Here is a 20527-nt window from a genome sequence, read left to right as displayed (position 1 = left end):
TGAATATAAGCTCCCATAAGCATTAGATATATTTACACATATACCCACACCCAAATGCACATGTATGTATCTCGATGGAAAAATTACCAATGCCATTTTTCACAGAACTAGAACAAAAAATCTTAAAATTTGTATGGCGACACAAAGGACCCCAAACAGCCACAGCAATCTTGAGAAAGAAAAACGGAGCTGGAGGAATCAGGCTCCCAGACTTCAGATTAAACTACAAAGCTATAGTCATCAAAACAGTATGGTACTGGCACAAAAAAAGAAATATAGATCAATGGAACAGGATTGAAAACTCAGAAATAAACCCAAGCACCTATGACCAATTAATCTATGACAAAGGCGGCAAGATTATACAATGGAAAAAAAAGATAGTCTCTTCAATAAATGTCTGGGAAAACTGGACAGCTACACGTAAAAACATGAAATTAGAACATTCTTTAACGCCATACACGAAAATAAACTCAATATGGATTTAAGACCTAAATTTAAGACCAGACACTATAAAACTCTTAGAGGAAAACGCAGGCAGAACACTCTTTGACATAAATTGCAGCAATATCTTTTTTGATACGTCTCCTAGAGTAATGGAAATAAAAACAAAAATAAACAAATGGGACCTACTGAAACTCAAAAGCTTTTGCACAGCAAAGGAAACCATAAACAAAATGAAAAGACAATCCACAGAATGGGCGAAAATATTTGCAAACAATGCAACTGACAAGGGATTAATCTCCAAAATTTACAAACAGCTCATGCGGCTCAATATCAAAAAAATAAACAACTCAATCAAAAAATGGGCAGAAGATCTAAACAGACATTTCTCCAGAGAAGACATACAGATGGCCAAGAGGCACATAAAAAGATGCTCAACACTGCTAATTAGTAGAGAAATGCAAATCAAAACTATAATGAAATATCACCTCACACTAGTCAGAATAGCCATCATCACAGAACCTACAGATAATAAATGCCAGAGAGAGTGTGGAGAAGAGGGAACCTTCCTACACTGTTGGTGGGAATGTAAAGTGGTACAGCCACTATGGAGAACAGTATGGAGGTTCCTTAAAAAACTAAAAATAGAGCTACCATATGATCTAGCAATCCCACTCCTGGGCATATATCCAGAGAAAAACATAGTTCGAAAGGATACATGCACCACAATGTTCACTGCAGCGCTGTTTACAATAGCCAAGACATGGAAGCAACCTAAATGTCCATCAACAGATGAATGGATAAAGAAGATGTGGTACATATATACAATGGAATATTACTCAGTCATTAAAAAGAATGAAATAATGCCATTTGCAGCAACATGGATGGACCTAGAGATAATCACACTAAGTGAAGTAAGTCAGAGAAAGACAAATATCATAGGATATCACTTATGTGTGGAATCTAAAAAAAAAAAAAAAGATACAAATGAACTTACTCACAAAACAGAAACAGACTCACAGACTTAGAGAAGGAACTTATGGTTACCAGAGGGGAGGAACAGATTGGGAATTGGGGATTGACATGTGCACACTACTATATTTAAAATAGGTAACCAACAAGGACCTATAGCACAGGGAACTGTGTGTGATACTCTATAATAACCTAAATGGGAAAAGAATCTGAAAAAGAATAGACACATGTATATGTATAACTGAATCACTTTGCTGTATACCCGAAACTAACACAACATTGTTGATCAACTATACTCCAAAATAAAATTAAAATAAAAAAGAAAGAAAAATACAGTGGATCCATTATCAAAGGACTATTGTTCAGGAAGCGTGTTGACTTGTGTTTCCAAAAATTATTATGGAATACTATTAATTTTTATTGGTACACAAATAATTTTTACTAAATACAAGCTTTATAAGACAGAGGTTTATCCTTTTTTGACATATTTTTCCACCCACTGAATATCATTTCTTTTCTTTTCATTTCAATGTAGATTTTCATGCCAAATAAATTAATCATATTTGTATCTTCCCTGAAACCAGTCGTGGCACCATTTGTATTTCCTTATTGGACAACCTTAAGATCAAAGGATCAAAAACTAAAGATCCCAGTGCCCCCAGGAGTTCAATCCTCTATTCCACTAGAGGCATAGAAGACTTACTTTGTAGAATTTAAGGACTGTAACCTACAGACCACATGGTATTACATATGTTATTTTTTCTTAAAGTAGAAGCAACACTGCAATCACAACAACGTACTCAGAGGTAACATGTCAGGTTTAAAGTCACTGGGAACCTAACTGGAGATGGGTAGTGGTGACAGGCCCTCTGTCCTCTGCCCCATTTACTGGGAGCCTCCACCGTTACTGGGAGCCTCCACCGTTGCTGACAGTGACCACCCTAAGTCACATCTCCCTCCAGGGCTGAGCTCTTGTGCAGGGACACCTGAGGCTCCAGGTCTTTGTCAAAGACCTAAACTCCTACAACTTGTCAAAACTGTTGTCAAACAAGTTGTCAAAACTCCTAAAACTCCTAGTCTAATTCAGAAAGTAGAAAACCAACTTATGTAGAAAACACAAACCACAAGACACCTTTCAGAATGAGAGTTTATAAACCCCAGTCTTGGCACCTAGTGTAGCCTTGAGCCGTGCTGAATATATCACCACTGTTAAGTGTCAATCTACAAAAATGCTCAGAAAACTGGTCAAATTTTTAACAGTGCTCTAAACTAGTGCAAAAAGTAAGTTTCATGCTAGATTCATCCTTTTACATACACCAATGAAACAAGAGTATTTAACAAGAGTTTTTTAAGCTCTTCAGTCACAGATTTCATTATATCAAAAATTAATGAATGAGATCAATTTTATTCTTTTTCCTCCAACATTTTCCTTCAAATTTACTATCATTCTTGTTGTTTTTCTAAAGAAAAAAAATAATAAAACAGGCCTTAGTTTAGCTAGGAGACGATTAAGGTTAGCAGACAAGGACCTCCTTGCATCTTTTCCCTGTTTTTGTAGAAAACAGATTATAAAATAAACAAAAAAGCCATCTTCAAAGAAATCAGCAGTTGAGGTTATAAGTGCAAAAGTTAGCCATATTCCTAATTCTCGGTGATAATAAAGTAAGGTGAGCTCCCCGGGGACTTAAAAGGCAATGCCTGGCAATGCTTGGGTGAACTAAGGGGAACTGCCCATGCAACACTACCTTTTAAACCCTCTGTAGTCCTAACTGGACAGTGAGGCAGAGGTACTCACAAGGACTCTCTAAGGAGGTGTGTGACTGGCTCTGAACGACAGGGACAACAACTCTGCCAGAGCCTGCAGAGAAAGACTCTGCTACTGCTTTAAAAACACATGCTGCAATGGCACCAGCCATCCCACTACTCAGAGATCTAAAGGACCTGGATTGTTTGCCACCAACAGAATTGCTTACCTGAAAAATAAACTCTTACTTCTCAAAGCAATGACTCAGGGGGAGGGAGGAGTAGGGGGCAGTCAAAAACAGGAGACTTGAAACACTGAGGACCACTGACTCCCCACCTTTGAGATGAAGGATGGCAAACCTCATTTCACAGATATTTTAAGTAGCTGTAAAGCCCCAGTGGCTCCAATTTTAAGCCTGTGTTTAGATCAGGTTTGAAAAGGGCTGCACCACTTTGCAATAACGAGGCACCGCGTCTGATGCCAATCGGTGCTTTGTGTTTGGAATGGGCGACCACATACGAGAAAACAAGACCACCTACAGCAGACGATACGTGCCATGACCAATCTCCTTGGCACCCAGGGCTGTGTGCAGGCAAAATGCTTTCATTAAAAAGAAAATAACCCTCAAGATTATTGCCAAAATCTTGAGTAGTATCATATAGTTAGTTTTCCATTTTAAATTCTTACAGAGATATGTAATCATGTCTTTTCAGAAAGTTTAAAACCTGACTTCTAAAAAAAAAAACAAACCCACCTGACCTACTGAAATGCCCATCTCTCTCGGGACCCTTGTAATAGCTTCAAGGATGGACTTAGGTATAGCCCATGGTTATGCCTATTGAAAATCAGAAAATCTAGTTATTCAACTGGAAACTACAGTTGTTTTAAAGGACGAGTACTTACCGGCAAGCGCCATTTCTGCAACTCCTAATATTCTTCTGGATTATTATTGTGTGCCCTTTTTATTTAGGACATTAAAGGCTCCCTTTTTCCACCCTGAATGCTCCTAAAGTTACAGGACAAGGGGATCTTACCTGGCTGTCTCTGACAGGTCAGTGATCAAACAGAAAGTCAGGCTGTAGCCAAATTCCGTCCATCTCTTAAGAATTACCAGGAGCTAGGACTCTGTAGCTCCTGCTACGTTCAGGGAACCCCATTCAATGTTAGGACAATAAGCCCTCTCCAGACAAAGGTTTAATATTCTCGGGTGTTTTCCCAACTTCTAAACTCAAGGACTTTTCAAGAAAAGATCATTTTATGAACACCATTTCCTGCACAGAACAAGTGAATTTAAAAAAAAAAAAAGTGACCTCATCTTTTGTACAAGAAACACAGGTGTAGATGGAAAATATACCAATTTTTATTGCCCTAGTGATCAAAGACCATTTATTTAACCAACCTTATCTTTAAACAGCACCAGTCTTTGTATAAGAGTTTAACTTACATAAGGTATTTACATTCACGTGAACAAACCTGTACATGAAATAAAACAAGACATGACGTTTTGCTGAGCTCAAGAACAAGATGCAGGTTGTTCATCCATATAAAGAAATACTCGTTCTAAGCATTTCTGACAATGCGGAGCGCACTCAGCCAGTCACCTCCCACATCCTTCTCCTGGAAGCACTGGGGAACTTGAAGAGTTGCTGGCATTTGTGAAGTAAAGCAAAGCAGAGAGCTATGGTTGCTGACTTCAAACTACAAATTTCAGTGCCTGACCCAGCAGAGGGTGCCATGAGGAAAGAATGTATGAAAAATAAACTCTAAAATAGGTTAGCAAAGATCTGTTCAAAGGTCAAACACTTCTGCCACAAATGGCTTCTCCTGCAGAACCAACTGCTAGCAATGGCGAATTTAACAGGCATGACTTAACAGGCAGTAAGACCAGAGACGTTTACCCTTCCACCTCAGGAGTGGTCCGCCTGTCTAGGAGAAGCCGAGGTGCCCTAGTAGACTCTGCCCTTGAACGGGACCTGTGGTGAACAGAAGCCTTAGTCCACACTTGTGTAGCACGGTCGTGGTATGTATGTGAAACAAGTCTTTTCAATGTAGATATCCGCAAAAGGTACTTACACAGCCTCCAGCAAGAATTTCTGCTGCGAGTGGGACTGAGCCATCTTTGCGCGTAAATTTATCCCTCACAAAATCATTCACCTGGAAGAAAAATATTTACAGAAGCTGATGAAAAATATAGAGAAAGCCATTAAACACATATAAATATATAACTGTAAATAAATGTTACTTTTCTCTGTCACTGTATTGGAGTAATCATAAACTGAATAAATGAAGTATCTTAAGAGTTTGCTCTTAATAGCATATACATAGTTACTGAAAGGTAAAATATATAAATACGTATTCCTGATGTTTCACGGAGAAAACAATTAAGAGAGGTGGCTTACAAGCTTAATTCAAATATGTCCTGCCATTACAATAGCATAAAAAGAGAGACATATTAACAACAGAGACAAAATTAAAACATACATTTTATAACTTAAAAACTGTTTTATAGGATTTGATTAAAAAATCACTTTCAAGTTTTCCAACAAGATTTAATCTAAAACAGCATCATCGAGACAAATTTGGCTCAGCGGATCTTTTAGCTTAGTAGAAATTCAGTATTTAAAAAATTTCTCAAGGATTCTGAGAGAACATCAAGAGCATTCATTAATTAATTAAGTATAACATTCTCAAAAGGGTATGTACTACAAGCAATTTTAAGGATCAATCAAAAGATTAGCTGTCCCAAGGTCACATAATAAGATGGTAAAAGAAGAATTTCAGGACCAATGCTACACAGCCCAATCCAAAAGTGAAGTTTAACTTTCTGGGACTTTATGACCTTGGTGATGAAAATGCAATTATTTATCCATTGCACAAATACATACTGAATACTTACCACCTGTCAGACAGGAGTCAGGCACTGGAGAACCAATATGATGGAGGATCAACTTAAACTAGAACTCAGACCCCTAAACATGTCACTTCGGCAAATGTGTACAGAATACACCCCGAACACGAATTCTGTAAATAGCATGTGTACTTGAACAATATGTTTTGGAGTCAGAAAAAATCTGGTTTTGAATTCTAGTCTTCCTACTAACGACCTGTGCAAACACACGTAAATACTTAATCCCCGTGGGCCTCACTTTCCTGACTTGTAAACTGTGGGTCACACCTTGCTTGAGATTAAAACAGTAACAGATAATACATGGAAAGCACCTAATATGGTAGGTATTGAAAGAAATTTAGCTGCTGTTGCTGCCACTACTATAGTGATGATGACAATGATGATGGTGGTGGCAACCACCCAAAACCTTGTTCAAGTATATTATCACATTTTCAGATGTTCACTGTTAAATGGGGAATAATAAAAAGCTATGTGTGGTGAGCACCTCCATGTTCAAATCAGTTAGCGCCTCTGAGGAAACACAGACCTGCTGTTTCACATAATAATCTCTGCTAGATTCCTGAGTGTGTGCAAACTCCCTTCATCGGAAGCATCAAATCAAAGACTTACTGTAAGTTTTATGGCCTTCTCTGGGGCGACTCCCAATAACTGTGGCAAGAGACCTGAGAAACAACAAAAAGTAGAAGCATATTAAGTAAATTAACATTAACTAAACACATCAACAGCTCTAAAGAGGGGGATCACAATGTAAAAACTGGGGCAATCTTTGCTGCCACTTTCTCCTCTTACCTTGAACGAGAACACTTGAAATGGAATGTTTAGGTACTAATGTCTAAGAGCTACATCAGGCCTGAGTAAATTCCCCCTCACGTTCTGGATCGTTTGCACATTGGGTAAATCAACAGTATTAGTGATACAGGAAATCTCATTATTCCACAGATTTGCTTTTTTCCCTCCCGCCTCTTAAATCAGTGGACTTTAGTGAAAATACTCTTTTTCTCTAACGCCTTTCTCAGCTCCTCCCCCCGCAACACACTGCCCACGGTTCAGCCATTCATACATTTAGCAACTATGACTCTGTGACAAGCTCAAGACAAACGAGGCTCCCTCTGACTGGTCTCAGATGGAAGGAAGGGAGAGGCCTTGCTGAAAAATTTGGGGAAACATGCATTGCATTTCGGGAAGGGGAACAGACGGGGCAAAGACAGCAGAGTGGGAACAAGCCTGGTGTGCTCAAAACTGAGGGAGAGTGTCAGTACATCACCTCGCAGGAGGCAGGCACAGGGAGAGGCATAGGTGGGGCCCGATGCCACGCTGCAGACCCGGACCCCGAAGCCCGATATATTCCAAGTTAGGTAAGAAGGGTTTCCATTAGGAGGAGAGTGATGTGCTACCTCATATTTTCAAAAGACCACTCTGTGGCGCAGAAAACAGGGTATAGTGATGGGTGTGTGTGTGTGTGCGAGTGTGTGTGTGTGTGTGTGTGTGTGTGTAACTGGCTCTGACTGCTAGAGCTCAGTTTTTAGCACTAACACCTGGTACAGATGAAGACGGCCGAGCTCAGTTTTGGACACGATAGGTGGAGTGGAAATTAAGAATCAGGGCACAGGAGGAGGTGTGGTCTTTGACAGGAAAGGGCCACTTCTAGGAAAGGCAGTTATGACAGTAGTGGACCTACATATTTGAACTAAATAAAAAAGTTACCTTTTTCATCTGTTCTAAGAAAATCAAATCAAAGACAGATGCCTTTCCTTGGAAACACTCAGTAAGCTAACCCCAAGGATCAGAATCTACTGTTGCCGTGTCATGCTGCTGTCCTTGGGAGGGTCTTCATGGTGTTATACGTCACCAGTAAGTACACTTTCCTAATTCACTATATTAAAAGGTCCACCCTCAGCCTCTTTGGAGAGACCAGCTCTGCCCACATCATCTTCTTTTTTTTTTTTTTTTTTTTGCGGTACGTGGGCCTCTCACTGCTGTGACCTCTCCCGTTGCGGAGCACAGGCTCCGGACGCGCAGGCTCAGCGGCCATGGTTCATGGGCCCAGCCGCTCCGTGGCATGTGGGATCTTCCCGGACGGGGGCACGAACCCGTGTCCCCTGCATCGGCGGACTCTCAACCACTGCACCACCAGGGAAGCCCCACATCATCTTCTTAAAGAAACAGCCTACAGCCAAAAGTCACTAGCTCGAGGGATGTGTGCATCCAGCTTGCAGATGTGTTTTGCTGAGTAGCACAGGTTTTAAACATAATTTGAGATTATATAGATAGATAGATAGATAGATAGATGGCTGAATGGATGACTAGACTGATCAACTGATTGATTAATGGATGTGACAGTTCTGGGCCTCCTTCTGACATCACAGCAATCTACCTCCAGTTGGGTGAGGCTCTGCCCTTTAGACAGGACCCAAGCATCAATTCAGCAAGGTCCCCGCCACGCCCTAATGCCAGTATGGCAATAAGGACAAGTGCCAATTATCGTTCATCATTTCTTGCTCTGTTGATATCCTCACAATAGAGAAATATCTCTCTGGGCTTATGGCTTTACAAAAAGGGAGAAACTAAATAGACCAAGACAGCTTCATGTTTTAGGCAGAATTGGAGAAAGCTCATTTCATCGTAAAACTAAATGATAAGGATGCTGATTCTAATCAAAATTTCCTCTAAAAACAGCCAACGTATCGTTTATTATGTGTCAGGCACCATTTTAAGCACTTTACTAACTCATTTAATCCTTAAAACCACCCTGTAGAGTGGAAACTGAGGCATACAGAGATTAAGTAATTTGTTCTCAGTTACCCAAATGATAAATAGTGAGACTGGGATTCAAATTTAAGCCATCTTCCTCAAGAGTCTATGCCTTTAGACAACACCCAACTCTGTCCTCTGCCTGACAGGCAAATGTGTATTTGCCTTTCACAACCAGCCTCATTTGTTCACTGATATAACTAAGCTGCCTGGATCCTATAAACAGTTGGGTTTGCAACGTCTTCTCTAGGCAGCCATATTTTGAGCCTATTTCCTCCCCAAGGGCAAGACACCTAAAAGATGTACAGCCAGTGAGTTCAGCAACCTGGGCCCTGTGACCCGGCACCAAGAGTAGAGCTGCCCAGTCAGGACCCTTCTCCCAGGAGCGTGACAAGGTGATGAGTCAGTCAGCACAAAGGAGCAAACTGAGACGGTGCCAGATGGAGTGGGGAAAGTGGCCAGCTGAAGACATGTGTGATAATGCCACAAGGAAGTAGCAACTATGACACGAAAAGGAAGAAGACTGGCAGGAGAAAATGTGTAGCAAATAGAATGGAGACACCAGAGAGAGAGAAAACACACAGCCCATGAAAGGTGCACAGGTGTGGGGGACGGCCTTGACCATCTTCCGGTCCTACGGAGGCCAGATTCCAGTGAAACTCCTGCCCTGGGATCCCTATGAGATCTCGGATTTCCTTCTCTCTCATGTGAACTCTTACCAAAAGTTCCCCTATGACTCTGCTAGCTTGAGTATGGGGTATACTCTTTTATTTTTAAAATTTTTTTTTATTGTGGTACGCAGACCTCTCCCTGCTGTGGCCTCTCCTGTTGCGGAGCACAGGCTCTGGACGCACAGGCTCAGCGGCCATGGCTCACAGGCCTAGCCGCTCCGCGGCATGTGGGATCTTCCCGGACCGGGGCACAAACTCGTGTCCCCTGCATCGGCAGGCGGACTCTCAACCACTGCGCCACCAGGGAAGCCCGGGGGCTATACTCTTTTTAATCTAAATGAACCGAAACAGCACAGAAAATGTGAATATGGAACCATCTGGGCAAAGCAAACGTTCTTATTCAAAGTAAGAATTCTCTCCTCCTAAACTATGCTCACTTATTAATCCTTTGCTTATACCATGAGATAACATCTATGAGGAGAAAGGCTTTATTATTACTTTATGAAAGTACAACATTAATTTCTACCAGTAAAATCCAGGGATAAGCTGGTTAAACTACATCTTAACATTTACAATTTCCATTCTACTCTCTGCATTCAGGTCAAGTACCAAAATGTTTAGTTAAATATTTACTTGCTAGATGTATTACTCTCATCATTAAATTGTAGACCAAGCCATGGATGGGTTGATAGCACTGTGATTTAAATGATGATCTCCCGTCTCTTTAACTACCCTGTGATGGTGTTTTTAAATGACTAATAAAAAACAGCCCACAGAGCCAAGTGACTACAGCGTTAGATGCAACCACTTCAGCCAGCCTTTTAAGCTAGCGAGTTTTGTATTTCTCACTATAAATTTAGTAATGCACTGTGAACAGCAGAGAGCAAAACAAAACAATAGAGAAAACCCTGCTTTTAAGACTATATATAGGGCAGCAAATATTTGTTTGTTCAGCAAACATTTACCAAATGCTTTCTGTGCCTGGTACTGGAAGAAACTGGGATGAACATAGTAAGGTCTGTGGCATCCCCTGGAGCCGGTGTCAGTTCAGAAGAAAAGGGAGCCCTAGGTGTCTCTGTGTGCCAGAAAGGAGACACACCACCTAGAAACAGAGTGCTGAGTATCACAGCCCCGGGGCACCAAAGTACTATGGGAACACAGTGGAGAGAACCAGTTATTCTGCCTGCAGGAGGGAGAAAAGCATCAAAGAAGAGGAGATACTTAACTTGATTCTTTAAGGATAAGCAGAGGTTCACTGGAGAAGAGAGACATGAGTAGAACAGAGGGCAAGGTGATCCAGGCAGAGGGGACAGAGCGTGAAAAGGCACCAACATTTCTCAAGACCGTGGCACAGTCAGGGTGAGGGCGAGGTCACTGGAGGCTGTGGTGAGATCACTGACATTGTAATAAACAATGGTAGCGGCGATAAGGACAACAGCCAGTACATGCCAGGCACCTCTCTATGCGCTTTATGAATCAACACATGTAATCTACACCACAAGTAGTCAATAACAATAACTCAGCGCATGTTATTTTTATCCCATCAACAGATGAGGAACTGAGGCAGACTTCTCCGAGCCCGTCCAAGGTTGCTCAGCTGTTAGGTGGGGCAGTGGGGTTCAACCCTAGGTGGTCTGGCTCTAAGGGGGCGCTCCTGGCCGGTATACTGCACTGCTTCTCCCCAGGCCACACTAAGGGGGTTGGAAAAAATTCTGTAGACACATGGGGTGACTTTTAAAGAGTCAAGTTCAAAAAGTAAAAAGTTCTGGAGGCAGGTGAAGGACAGACGGTAAGGGCAGAGACCCAAGGCACGAAGAGTAATTAGGAGGTTAAAGTAATTTAATCTAAGGCCCTGAGTTCCACTGTATTAAGTGAGTAACTTCAACCCAGTAAGAACAAAACCAAAGTACAAATCCATTCCTAAGACCTGGGCCAGATGCTGGCACTCAGTGAGGTACTGGCTAAGTACCATTCTTGTGGTGACAACCCTGGCAAACTAGGGAGCAAAGGGTAGCTGTGGATGACAATCTGAGAGCCAGGACAGATGTGGGCCTTGACACCATTAGTTGTGGGCAAGTGCCCGTTGGGAGGGGAGGGGCCCTGACCTGCAGGACAAGGAAAGTCAGAGAGGTGGGAATTTCAATAAACCTCCCGGTTCCTTGACCTCAGAGGGAGGAAGGGTAGTGTGGCCCGGTAATGCCTTAAAACAGCCAGTCTGGTGAAGACACTTCAACGCCATCACACTGGAGTTTAAAGCACATGTATGTTTGACGTCTGGGTAACTCAGCAGAAAAATTAGGCTTCTAATACAAGATGTTTCTGTTGGATTCTGGAAATTCATTTTAACCATTAGAAACAGAGAATGGATGTGTGTGTTGTTTCTAACTTGTCAAAACAGCAGTCTGTTTTCCAACTGCCTCAAATGAAATTTATTAGTGTGGTTAGTTTTCTAATCTTCTCATTTTAGTTCAGCTCCATCAGCACATATGGCAATGCTTCCTTGGCAAACTTCACCAGAAGGCTGCTAATGCGAGAAAAGATTTACAGGGTACAATATTAATACAGTATTTTGTCTTGAGATTTCATGGGGTTGAGATATAAATCACACTATCCCCTCTGATTCCCAACCTTCATGCAACCCAATGAGAAAGCACTGAGCTGGAGGTGTGGGAACTAAGCCCATACCACGAACCTCCACTGTAGGCTTCACACAGAACCCCCAAAAGGAAGTTCCCGAGAGCAGTGTGCTGATCAGAGGGCTACTACGTTTTTAGAAATATAATTCTAGAATCTCAGAGTTAGAAGGGACTACGAAAGAGACTCATTAATAATGCTGGCCTAATTAAAGCTATTTGTTTCCAGTGGCTCGGCAGCAAAATGAATGGCTTGGAGCACGGGCCACGGAGGTAGACAGACCTGGGCGGGAATCCTAGGTCTGCACCTCTTTTGTGCTGAGTGATCTTGGGGACATTATTCTTTGAACTCGAAGTTCCTCATTAGTAAACCAAGGATGCCAATTACGACTCATCGGTTTATTATGATAATGATATCAGTAAATGTATACAAGGAGCCAGACACTGTTCACAACCTATATTATGTATTCAAAACAGGTGATGAAAGTTTCTTTCTACCTATTTGTTCAAGGCATACTCTTGATTATCCTCTTGCTTACAAGAGGCAATTCATCCTGAATAACGCTCCCAGCCCGGAATTAGGTGACTATGGCAGTATGGGAACTAGGGAAGTAGGTTAGGAGTACAGTGCTGTTTGCCATGGCATTATGCCCATCCTTAGAAGAGCCGTCGCCAAGCAGCGAGGGCACACGCGGTCTGACAGTGTCTAGCAGCACCGCTTACTTTAGGCAAAGATAAGGAAGCAGTACAGACATAACACCACACCTTCAACTATGTTTTCAAGCTAAAATAAAATGTTTCAGTTAAGAACTAAAACAGTTCTCAACCTCTGATGATAAGCAACTTTTTACCATGTAATTTCTCCTGAGGAGTAGAAGAGCCGGGCGATTTAAGAGCATGGAGTCTGGAGCCAGGCTGCTGGGTTTGAACTTTGACTGTTATTTAGTAGCTGGGTAATTGTGGTTAAGTTACCCAACCTCTCTGTACCTTAGTTTCCACATCTGTAAAATAGGGATAAACACAGTACCATGTGCATGGGGTAGTTTCGAAGATGAAACAAGTTAATATACACAAAACCCTCAGAAGAGTGCCAAGCACATAGTAAGTACTACAGAGGTGTCTTTTTGTTCTTCACCTTCATCAGCATCACTATCCTCCCCTTCTTCCATGGAAACTGGGCTCTAGAGAGACTAAGCAGCTTCTCCCAAGTCCCTCACCATTTGGTGACCGTGCTGTGGCACTGAGTTGAATTCGGGTCCGTGATGCCTCCCAAAGCAGGGCTCTTCGGCCCTGGAATGCTCAGCTTTTTCCCGTGCACTCTAGTGGATTTATGGCGCCAAAAAAGGCATTTCTTTCCAGCCCAGAATGTTCTGAAACTTTTCTCTGGGAGCCGGCTCACGCTGGGCTAGCAGGCTGCAGGGCTGGGCCCTTTCACACAGTAAGAGGAGGGCGGCTATGTGGTGGGCACGTACATCTGCCTCCACGTCTCTCTCTCCAGAGAATATGAGGCTCTCACAGGAGAAGGCACTGACCTGCAGAGCTGAGCTGCAGACTATAACCTGGTGGACAAGTGGGAGTCAGGGCTCAACTGGGGAACGAAGCTCAGAGAAAGCAGCGGGTCAGAAGCCGGGCTGAGGGTCCACAAACAACTGTAACCGCCATGCGGCAGCTGTCCCAACAGACCACACTGGACAAGACACGGAGGGGCACAGATGATGTCGGGCCACAGCAAGGGAGAAACCCATCATTCAAGCAGCATTTCTGTCTCAGGTCAGACAGAAAACAAGTTCAAGAGTGGCCAGCCCAGCCCTGAGAAAGGTAGCTTAAAGCACGTAAGACAGCATCCAAGGCATCCAGGGCAGAGACAGGCAGTAGAGCTTGGTAGGGGATATTAATGCATAAAATACTCCTACTGCTGTAGCTGAAACCACATCTAGCACTTTTCTATGTTATCTAGTTTCAACCCAGAGGCAACCCCTCCGATGTTAAATTCTTAGCCTCCTGACCTCACCGTGGAGGCCCCTACGCTTGTCCCCATCTTCCCAGAGAGCCCTCCTTGCTTTCAACATCAGATTAACCTTCATTCTGGAGCTATCAGCACTCTGTGTGCCCTGCCTCACAGCTTTTCTTCCTGCTCCTATTTCCACGGCCTTCTCTCTTCACTTGTTCAAGCTTTCTTCTCCCCCCACCCCCCTCCCCGCCCCGCCCCTCCCCTGTGTCTGTCTGCTTTTGACTCACACAGCCCCCAAGCACGAGGCACGCCCCTCCTCTCCCAACTACACTATCCCCTTTCATGGCCCTCATTACTATCCAGTTTTCCACCAGCTCTCAGGATATCACTCCAAGCTGAGCGTACAGTGGAGCTGGGGGCATAGCAGATATTAAGATTTAAATGCTTGTTTATCTGGGTTAAATATTTTTGCTCAAAATGTCAAGAACCATCTATTATTTTAGCTATGGCTCAGGAGATGCCTTCGGGAGACTGATTGTTAAAGCATGACGGAATGATACTGTTACGGTCTAGAAAAACCTTGGTTCCTGTGACTCCTCTATTTGGAGGATTTCTAGAAGTGAAGGTCATTGGGAAGAAGAATCATACCCTCTCCTCCTTCAGGTTTTCACTCTGGTATACGGCAACTTTCAGGGTCTTGGTTATCTTCTCTTCTATCTAAATTTCCTTGCTGCTGAGATTTAATCTATTTCCCTTGTCTCAGTCTCAGCATTGGCAGTAGCTGGTAATAAATGATCATTCTTGAGGTCTAGAACTAATTCGTTCACTAATTAATCTTCTCTTCTCCAGGTTACGTCTAGTTCCATCTTTCCCAATTTTCTAAGCTCATCATTGTTCTCATTCGGCCCTCTCAAGCCTCTGACGATACTCCCACCCACGTTAGTTCCAAGTCTGTGTCACCTCAGTCTCCCCTTTTAATGCTTTGTGCTCACGGGAGATTTCTGGAGATTTGATTACCCAGCTCAGGAACTGTCCAAGTCTTTTGCTCATTTTCACTTGATTTTCTATAACCAAATATCTGCTTTTTGATCTACTCACAGCTTAACACCCTAAATGAAAATGTGCAGAAATGGCCAAGAAAATACGACTCAAACCAAACCATTCTGCACTCATTAGAAGCTTTGGTGGACACGAATGGACACCATGACTCAGTGAAGTGTACAGATTCACTGTGGTTTGTGCCAAGATGCATGGCTTCTTAAGTTATGCAAAATAGACTTGTACAACCTCCAATTGCTTTATTTTGGTGATAGAATTTTTAAACTTATTTTTATCTACAAGAATTAAGCAAGAAGGAATCTCACTGTGGATCCACATAATTTGGATACTGCCTTCTACAGAACCATTAACCACCCAAGAGACATAGCTTAAACTAGCTATCTGACAAAACTTCCTGAGATATCACCACAATATCCTCTAGATGTCACCTTGAGAACATTCCAGGATGGAAGACGACTGCTTTTGCATCACGCAGACAACCCGAAATAGACACATTTAAAACTCTGCAAGCCTGGTCAATGGGATGATTTAAAAAAAAAAAAATTTTTTTTTCTTTTTTTTTTTTGCCAACTGCCTCAAAGACTAAGTAGTACTCCAAATTAAGTTTAATTCACAAAGTGATCTAATTTCCCTTTCTGGCAGATTTTCTTTTTTTCCCATGAACAGAAATAAAAACTAAAACCTTCCTTTAGGAAGTATTTCTCCTGAATCCATCTTTCTCCCCGTGGTCCTCCCTCCCCATAACATTTTCCAATTTCTAAGGGTACTCATCTCATTACCTGAAGCATCTGAGAGAGGAGAGTGTAGCAAAAATTTAGAGGCAGAAATTAGTTATTCCTGGAACGTTAAGAGCATTTAATTATGGATGATTACCCAATCAATTGTTTCTCTTTGATATGCCAAGTCTACAGCTAGCCAATAACTGACTCGTTTGGTCATGTAGTTCATTCAAACCAAATGAGCTGTCAGGTAATTCATTAAGGATTTTAAACACCTGAGTGCATTAAATCAATCTGGAGACTGGGGAGGAAATAGAGGAAGACTTTTACAAGTGACTTCAGGGAGATCTGGATTTTCTTGGGTGTTATTTCCTGTGATACAGATAGACTTAGCCTAAAGGGTCTGAATTTCAAAAATTACAGAAAAACCTAGGAAAATCAATAATTTTCTTATAAAGAAAGTAGTCTGCATTATAGAGAAGGGTTGCAGAGTCAGTCTCATAGGATTTCTAAGGGGATCACGTCTAACAACCAAACTTACCCCCCAAAGATAAGAGGCTCTGAGAGACAAAGAAGCAGGGAGCTGCACAGAAACATGGAGAGAAGACCTCACCAACTCACAACACTAAAATACCTAGGACTCAGCATCAACTGAAGACAGTGCTAAAAATCCCCATAGCTGTTATAAGTCACCTTTTGATGACGGGGCCGTGATTCAAATGTGGTCCCTGCTTATGATGGGATAACTTCCAGGACCGCGCACAGATGCTGGCAACTGCCAGAGAAAGGACAGAGGAAAACAACTCGCGCCGAATGAGTTCTTCAAAAAGAGCCTTCGCTCTCACAGCTCCACAAGGAACTATTTCTAAATACAAAACCGCTTCCTTTAGAGTTCCGTATTCTTGTTGTAAGAAAGAAAAAAAAGAGAGGGAGAGCGATGCTACATTAACCTTGTAATAAGGATGCATGCTGCAAGCACCTTCTTTCAGGGCCAACTGCCAACTTTTCCTCCAAATATACATAAAGATAGCTTTACAATAGGGGAGAAAACTTACTTATGCAACATTCCCAAATTATACTCTTCGGGAAACATTAGCAATTATATATGTCTTGATGCAGAAAAATTACATGTTAAGCAAAATTCCATAACAGGAAAAAATAGGCTCAATATTTTGAAACATGTTTATAAATTAGAGATGTACTCTGTCACCTTCTCAAGTATTGCTAGGTGGAGTGTGAACAGCAGCAATTCTAAATTCTCAGAATTAAAATTTAACTGTTTTCTCCTGGAATATTAAAATTTTAAACAAAATTACATTTAATAAGAAATTTATCGTCAAAGAATCACATGCTGGGTGTTTTATATCTTGACTTTCTACACGAAGGTTAGGATACTGATTCTCAGAAATAGTTGGGGTCTTTTTTGTTTCTATTATAATTTTTGGCTGGTAATGATAGTTTTCATCAGATCCCTCTCTTGTCCAATGATAAGCATTTACAAATATACAGTTACACACAATTACTAATCAATGACTATGTGCAAGGCACTAAAGGGAATTAGTCCCCAACCAATCAAGAATAGGAATAATTCATTTATGAAGCAAGACCGTATATCATTTTTTCAAAAGCCTAAACTGCCAATCTCTGTGCTCTCAAGATCCAAATTACGAAACAGAAACTAAACAAAGCTTTATAGCACATCTTTTGCTCTAAAATTGTCTACTAGAAGAGATAAGAAGTCAGGGAGAAATGAACACAGGTGACTCCTAGCACTAATCATCTTATATTCACACTCTACTTATCATCCTCTGACAAGAGAACGCCTTAGGGATCAGGCACCCAAAACAGGTTAGATAAATGGCTCTTTCTAAACCAGGAAAAGGATGAGGGGCTGCCTCTTTGGTGTTCAAAGGGAGCCTCCACGTCTGCCTGACAGGCCGGCTTACTCCCCATCCCTGAGGAGTTAAAACCAGTTCTGCCAGTCTCACTGATATAACTGAAACAGCATGAGGTTTACCGGACGGCCCACAGTAGCTCACTACTCAGGTACGCTTTAAGCTGTTTTGTCCATGGGGTCAAAAGGATAGGTTGAGGAAGAAATTCAAGATGCGACCAAGAATCAAAACCCACCAGGTGTGGTCAAAGAGGAAAGAGAAGGGACTCAAAATTCAAACAAATCAGGTCAAAACAAGCATGTTAAAGGCATTCAGCAGGACAAACATTATGTCTCACAATTCTAAAGGCACCCTTGACATTTAATCCAACACCAAGGGAAGCCCATAAAAGTAGTGTGTGAAGCAATGCCAAGGCTGAGACGTTTGTCCGCTTTGAGGCTCAAAGCTCTGCCCACAGAAAACAACCCACATGAACAGGTAGCAGTAGCCTTTGCCTGAATCACTGCAAAGCAGGAACTGTGACATTAACCTTGTACTACTCGGGGAGACATTTCGGGAGACATTTCACTTGCGAGGTTTGTTGTCACCAGGAGGGAAAAGTATTTCAAATGAAAGGCAGTGACCCTGTAAGGGTCATCATCAATCACCTGGGGTCAAAGACCTTCCCAATTGTGAGAAGACGCAGGGGGTGAGGGAAAGAGGGCAGAGGAAAGATCAAAAGGCCTTTGATGGAGGTTATCTCCCTACACAAAAGAACCTGCAAAATGGAACTTCTCTGGGGTTTGAAACCTCCTCATTGCTAAGGTGAGAGATTTCAAGAGGGGTCTTTGTTGTTGTTTTATTTTTAACTTGGGTGCTTAAGAGGAAGACTAGAATCAGCAGATGGCAGAAGAGGCCTAGAGGCATGGGCTCACACGGCTGCTTACACGGCTTCAAGGTCTGTCTCTGCAGAGTACTAAATACTATCTCCTGGTAGGGGAAGGGAGGGAAGACCCCGTCAGCTTTGCAGTCGCCATATGGCAAAGTGGCTTAGCTGGAACTGCCTCACGATACTGGATTTTAGCTGATGCAAATACAGTTACTTCTCTTCTCTCTGTAGAAGGCAATCACAGAGGGAGTGGCTGGGAAGTTAAGTCATGTCCTTTAGGCCAGTGCCGGTGGGCAAGCAGTCAGGGTCTGTGGGATCCTTTCCATTTGTGATGACATACTTCTTGCTACTGTTCTTGTTGATTAATGAGCCTTAGGTGATTACAGAAGCAGCTGGATAGAGAAGGACTGCCTGGCTAGAGTGGTATGTGAATTAACTTCATTGGGTTCAGAGTCAGAGGAAGGGAAAGGGGCAACCTTAACTCAGAAAGAGACAGTCAAGGAACGAGCGCTGCACTGAACCCCTGGGTACTGGCCTGATAGACATTTTTGTGGAATATTCGAGGAGAATCATTAGTCCCAAGTAGGCTCTGTCCTGTCCCCCAGCTGCCTTTCCCTGTTAGGTGGTGAGTAGAGTTAGTTCAAGAACACAAACAATACAAGCCTTTTAAAAACTCACTAGAGATGGTTATGAAAATAATTACTTTTAAGAAATAAAACATATGGCAGAGCAATATAAATGGCTTTCAGATTATGGGCTGTTTTGATTAGCCATGCCCTAGATGCCTCCAGCCTACGCCCATTAGCATGGATAATTGAGAATCTGCTGTATTTCCATTTTAACACAGTCTCTCTAATACATTTCAGGCATTCAGATGGAAAAACCAAACCTCTGACTACTATTTCCCCTTTCATGAATTTAGCACATGGCACTAACCTCTATACAGTCCAAAGAAGCCTTCATAGCGTAGCACTTTCTTAAAACAGTCCAAGCTGTTTTTATACATAAGTTCTCCCACAAAAGAGCCAGTGGATCGCTGGTTCTGCATTCGAGTTTTTACCAGATCGATAGGGTACACAGCAGTGGCTCCAACAGCTAAAATCAAGGAATAACAATATTTCAGAAGAAATTAAGGTCAGAGGAAAGGGGGAGTTGGTTAACATCAAAGAGAAGATGTGGATGGAAGAAAAAAACAAATTTTGTATATACAAGTTTTAAAACTCTCTACACCCTTAATAAATAACTGGATTTTCATTCAAGTCTCTCCCGATAAAAGGATATCACAGACAGTTCAAATTTTAAAATGCACATCACTACAGCCTAACCTCATTATTAACCCGTCTCTAGAAAGCCTGTCTGCAGATAAATAAGAGAAAAAAGTCACTTCTAAGTCCCTGATCAGATGTAGGTATGAGGAAAAAGTTCCCTTTGCTATTATCCTATCACACAGATACAGACTGGTAACTAGCTCAGGGAAAGACCAGAGGAGGCTTTGTCCTTCCGTATTTCAAGGTGGAAAATCAGAGGAAAAAGAGGAATAACAAAAATGAAAAATTTGCACTCATCCATGACTCACCTCCAGCAACAGAACCCAGACCAAACCTGTAGGCCGACTCTGCAACTTGTAGGAGAATTGGTCGAGATGAATCGACTGAGGCCTTCTTCTTTGCATGCACAGGAATTGCAGAGTGAGAAAACAGGAGACAGAAAGGAAGACAGAACAAAAATGAGCACATACTATTTTTTAAAAGTTACAACTGGGTTCTAAACTCATGATACAACTAAAATGTCAAAGAGGAAGGTATGATTAGATTTTGTAAGTTCTTATTAATAAAAAGTAATTATTGCTATTAATTTTTAAAATCAAGTTTGAATATAATAAAAGCTGTTATGTGCCCCCAAAATGTTATGAATA

At 41.9% G+C, this 20527-nt stretch overlaps 1 protein-coding gene across 1 annotated transcript in view; it reads right to left on the bottom strand.

The window, feature by feature from the left end:
- The window catches only part of SLC25A13 (solute carrier family 25 member 13), a 203568-nt gene that overhangs the window by 48869 nt on the left and 134172 nt on the right, over positions 1 to 20527 (bottom strand). Inside the window, 4 exon segments of the mRNA XM_079932120.1 lie at positions 5231 to 5311; positions 6675 to 6727; positions 19549 to 19707; positions 20189 to 20276. Coding sequence (XP_079788246.1) covers positions 5231 to 5311; positions 6675 to 6727; positions 19549 to 19707; positions 20189 to 20276 — 381 coding nt within the window.

This window comes from Stenella coeruleoalba (genome assembly GCF_951394435.1).
Source record: "Stenella coeruleoalba genome assembly, chromosome: 9".
Classification (NCBI taxonomy): domain Eukaryota; kingdom Metazoa; phylum Chordata; class Mammalia; order Artiodactyla; family Delphinidae; genus Stenella; species Stenella coeruleoalba.
Note: the sequence above shows the minus strand (reverse complement) of the source record. Positions and strands in the feature narration are given on the sequence as shown.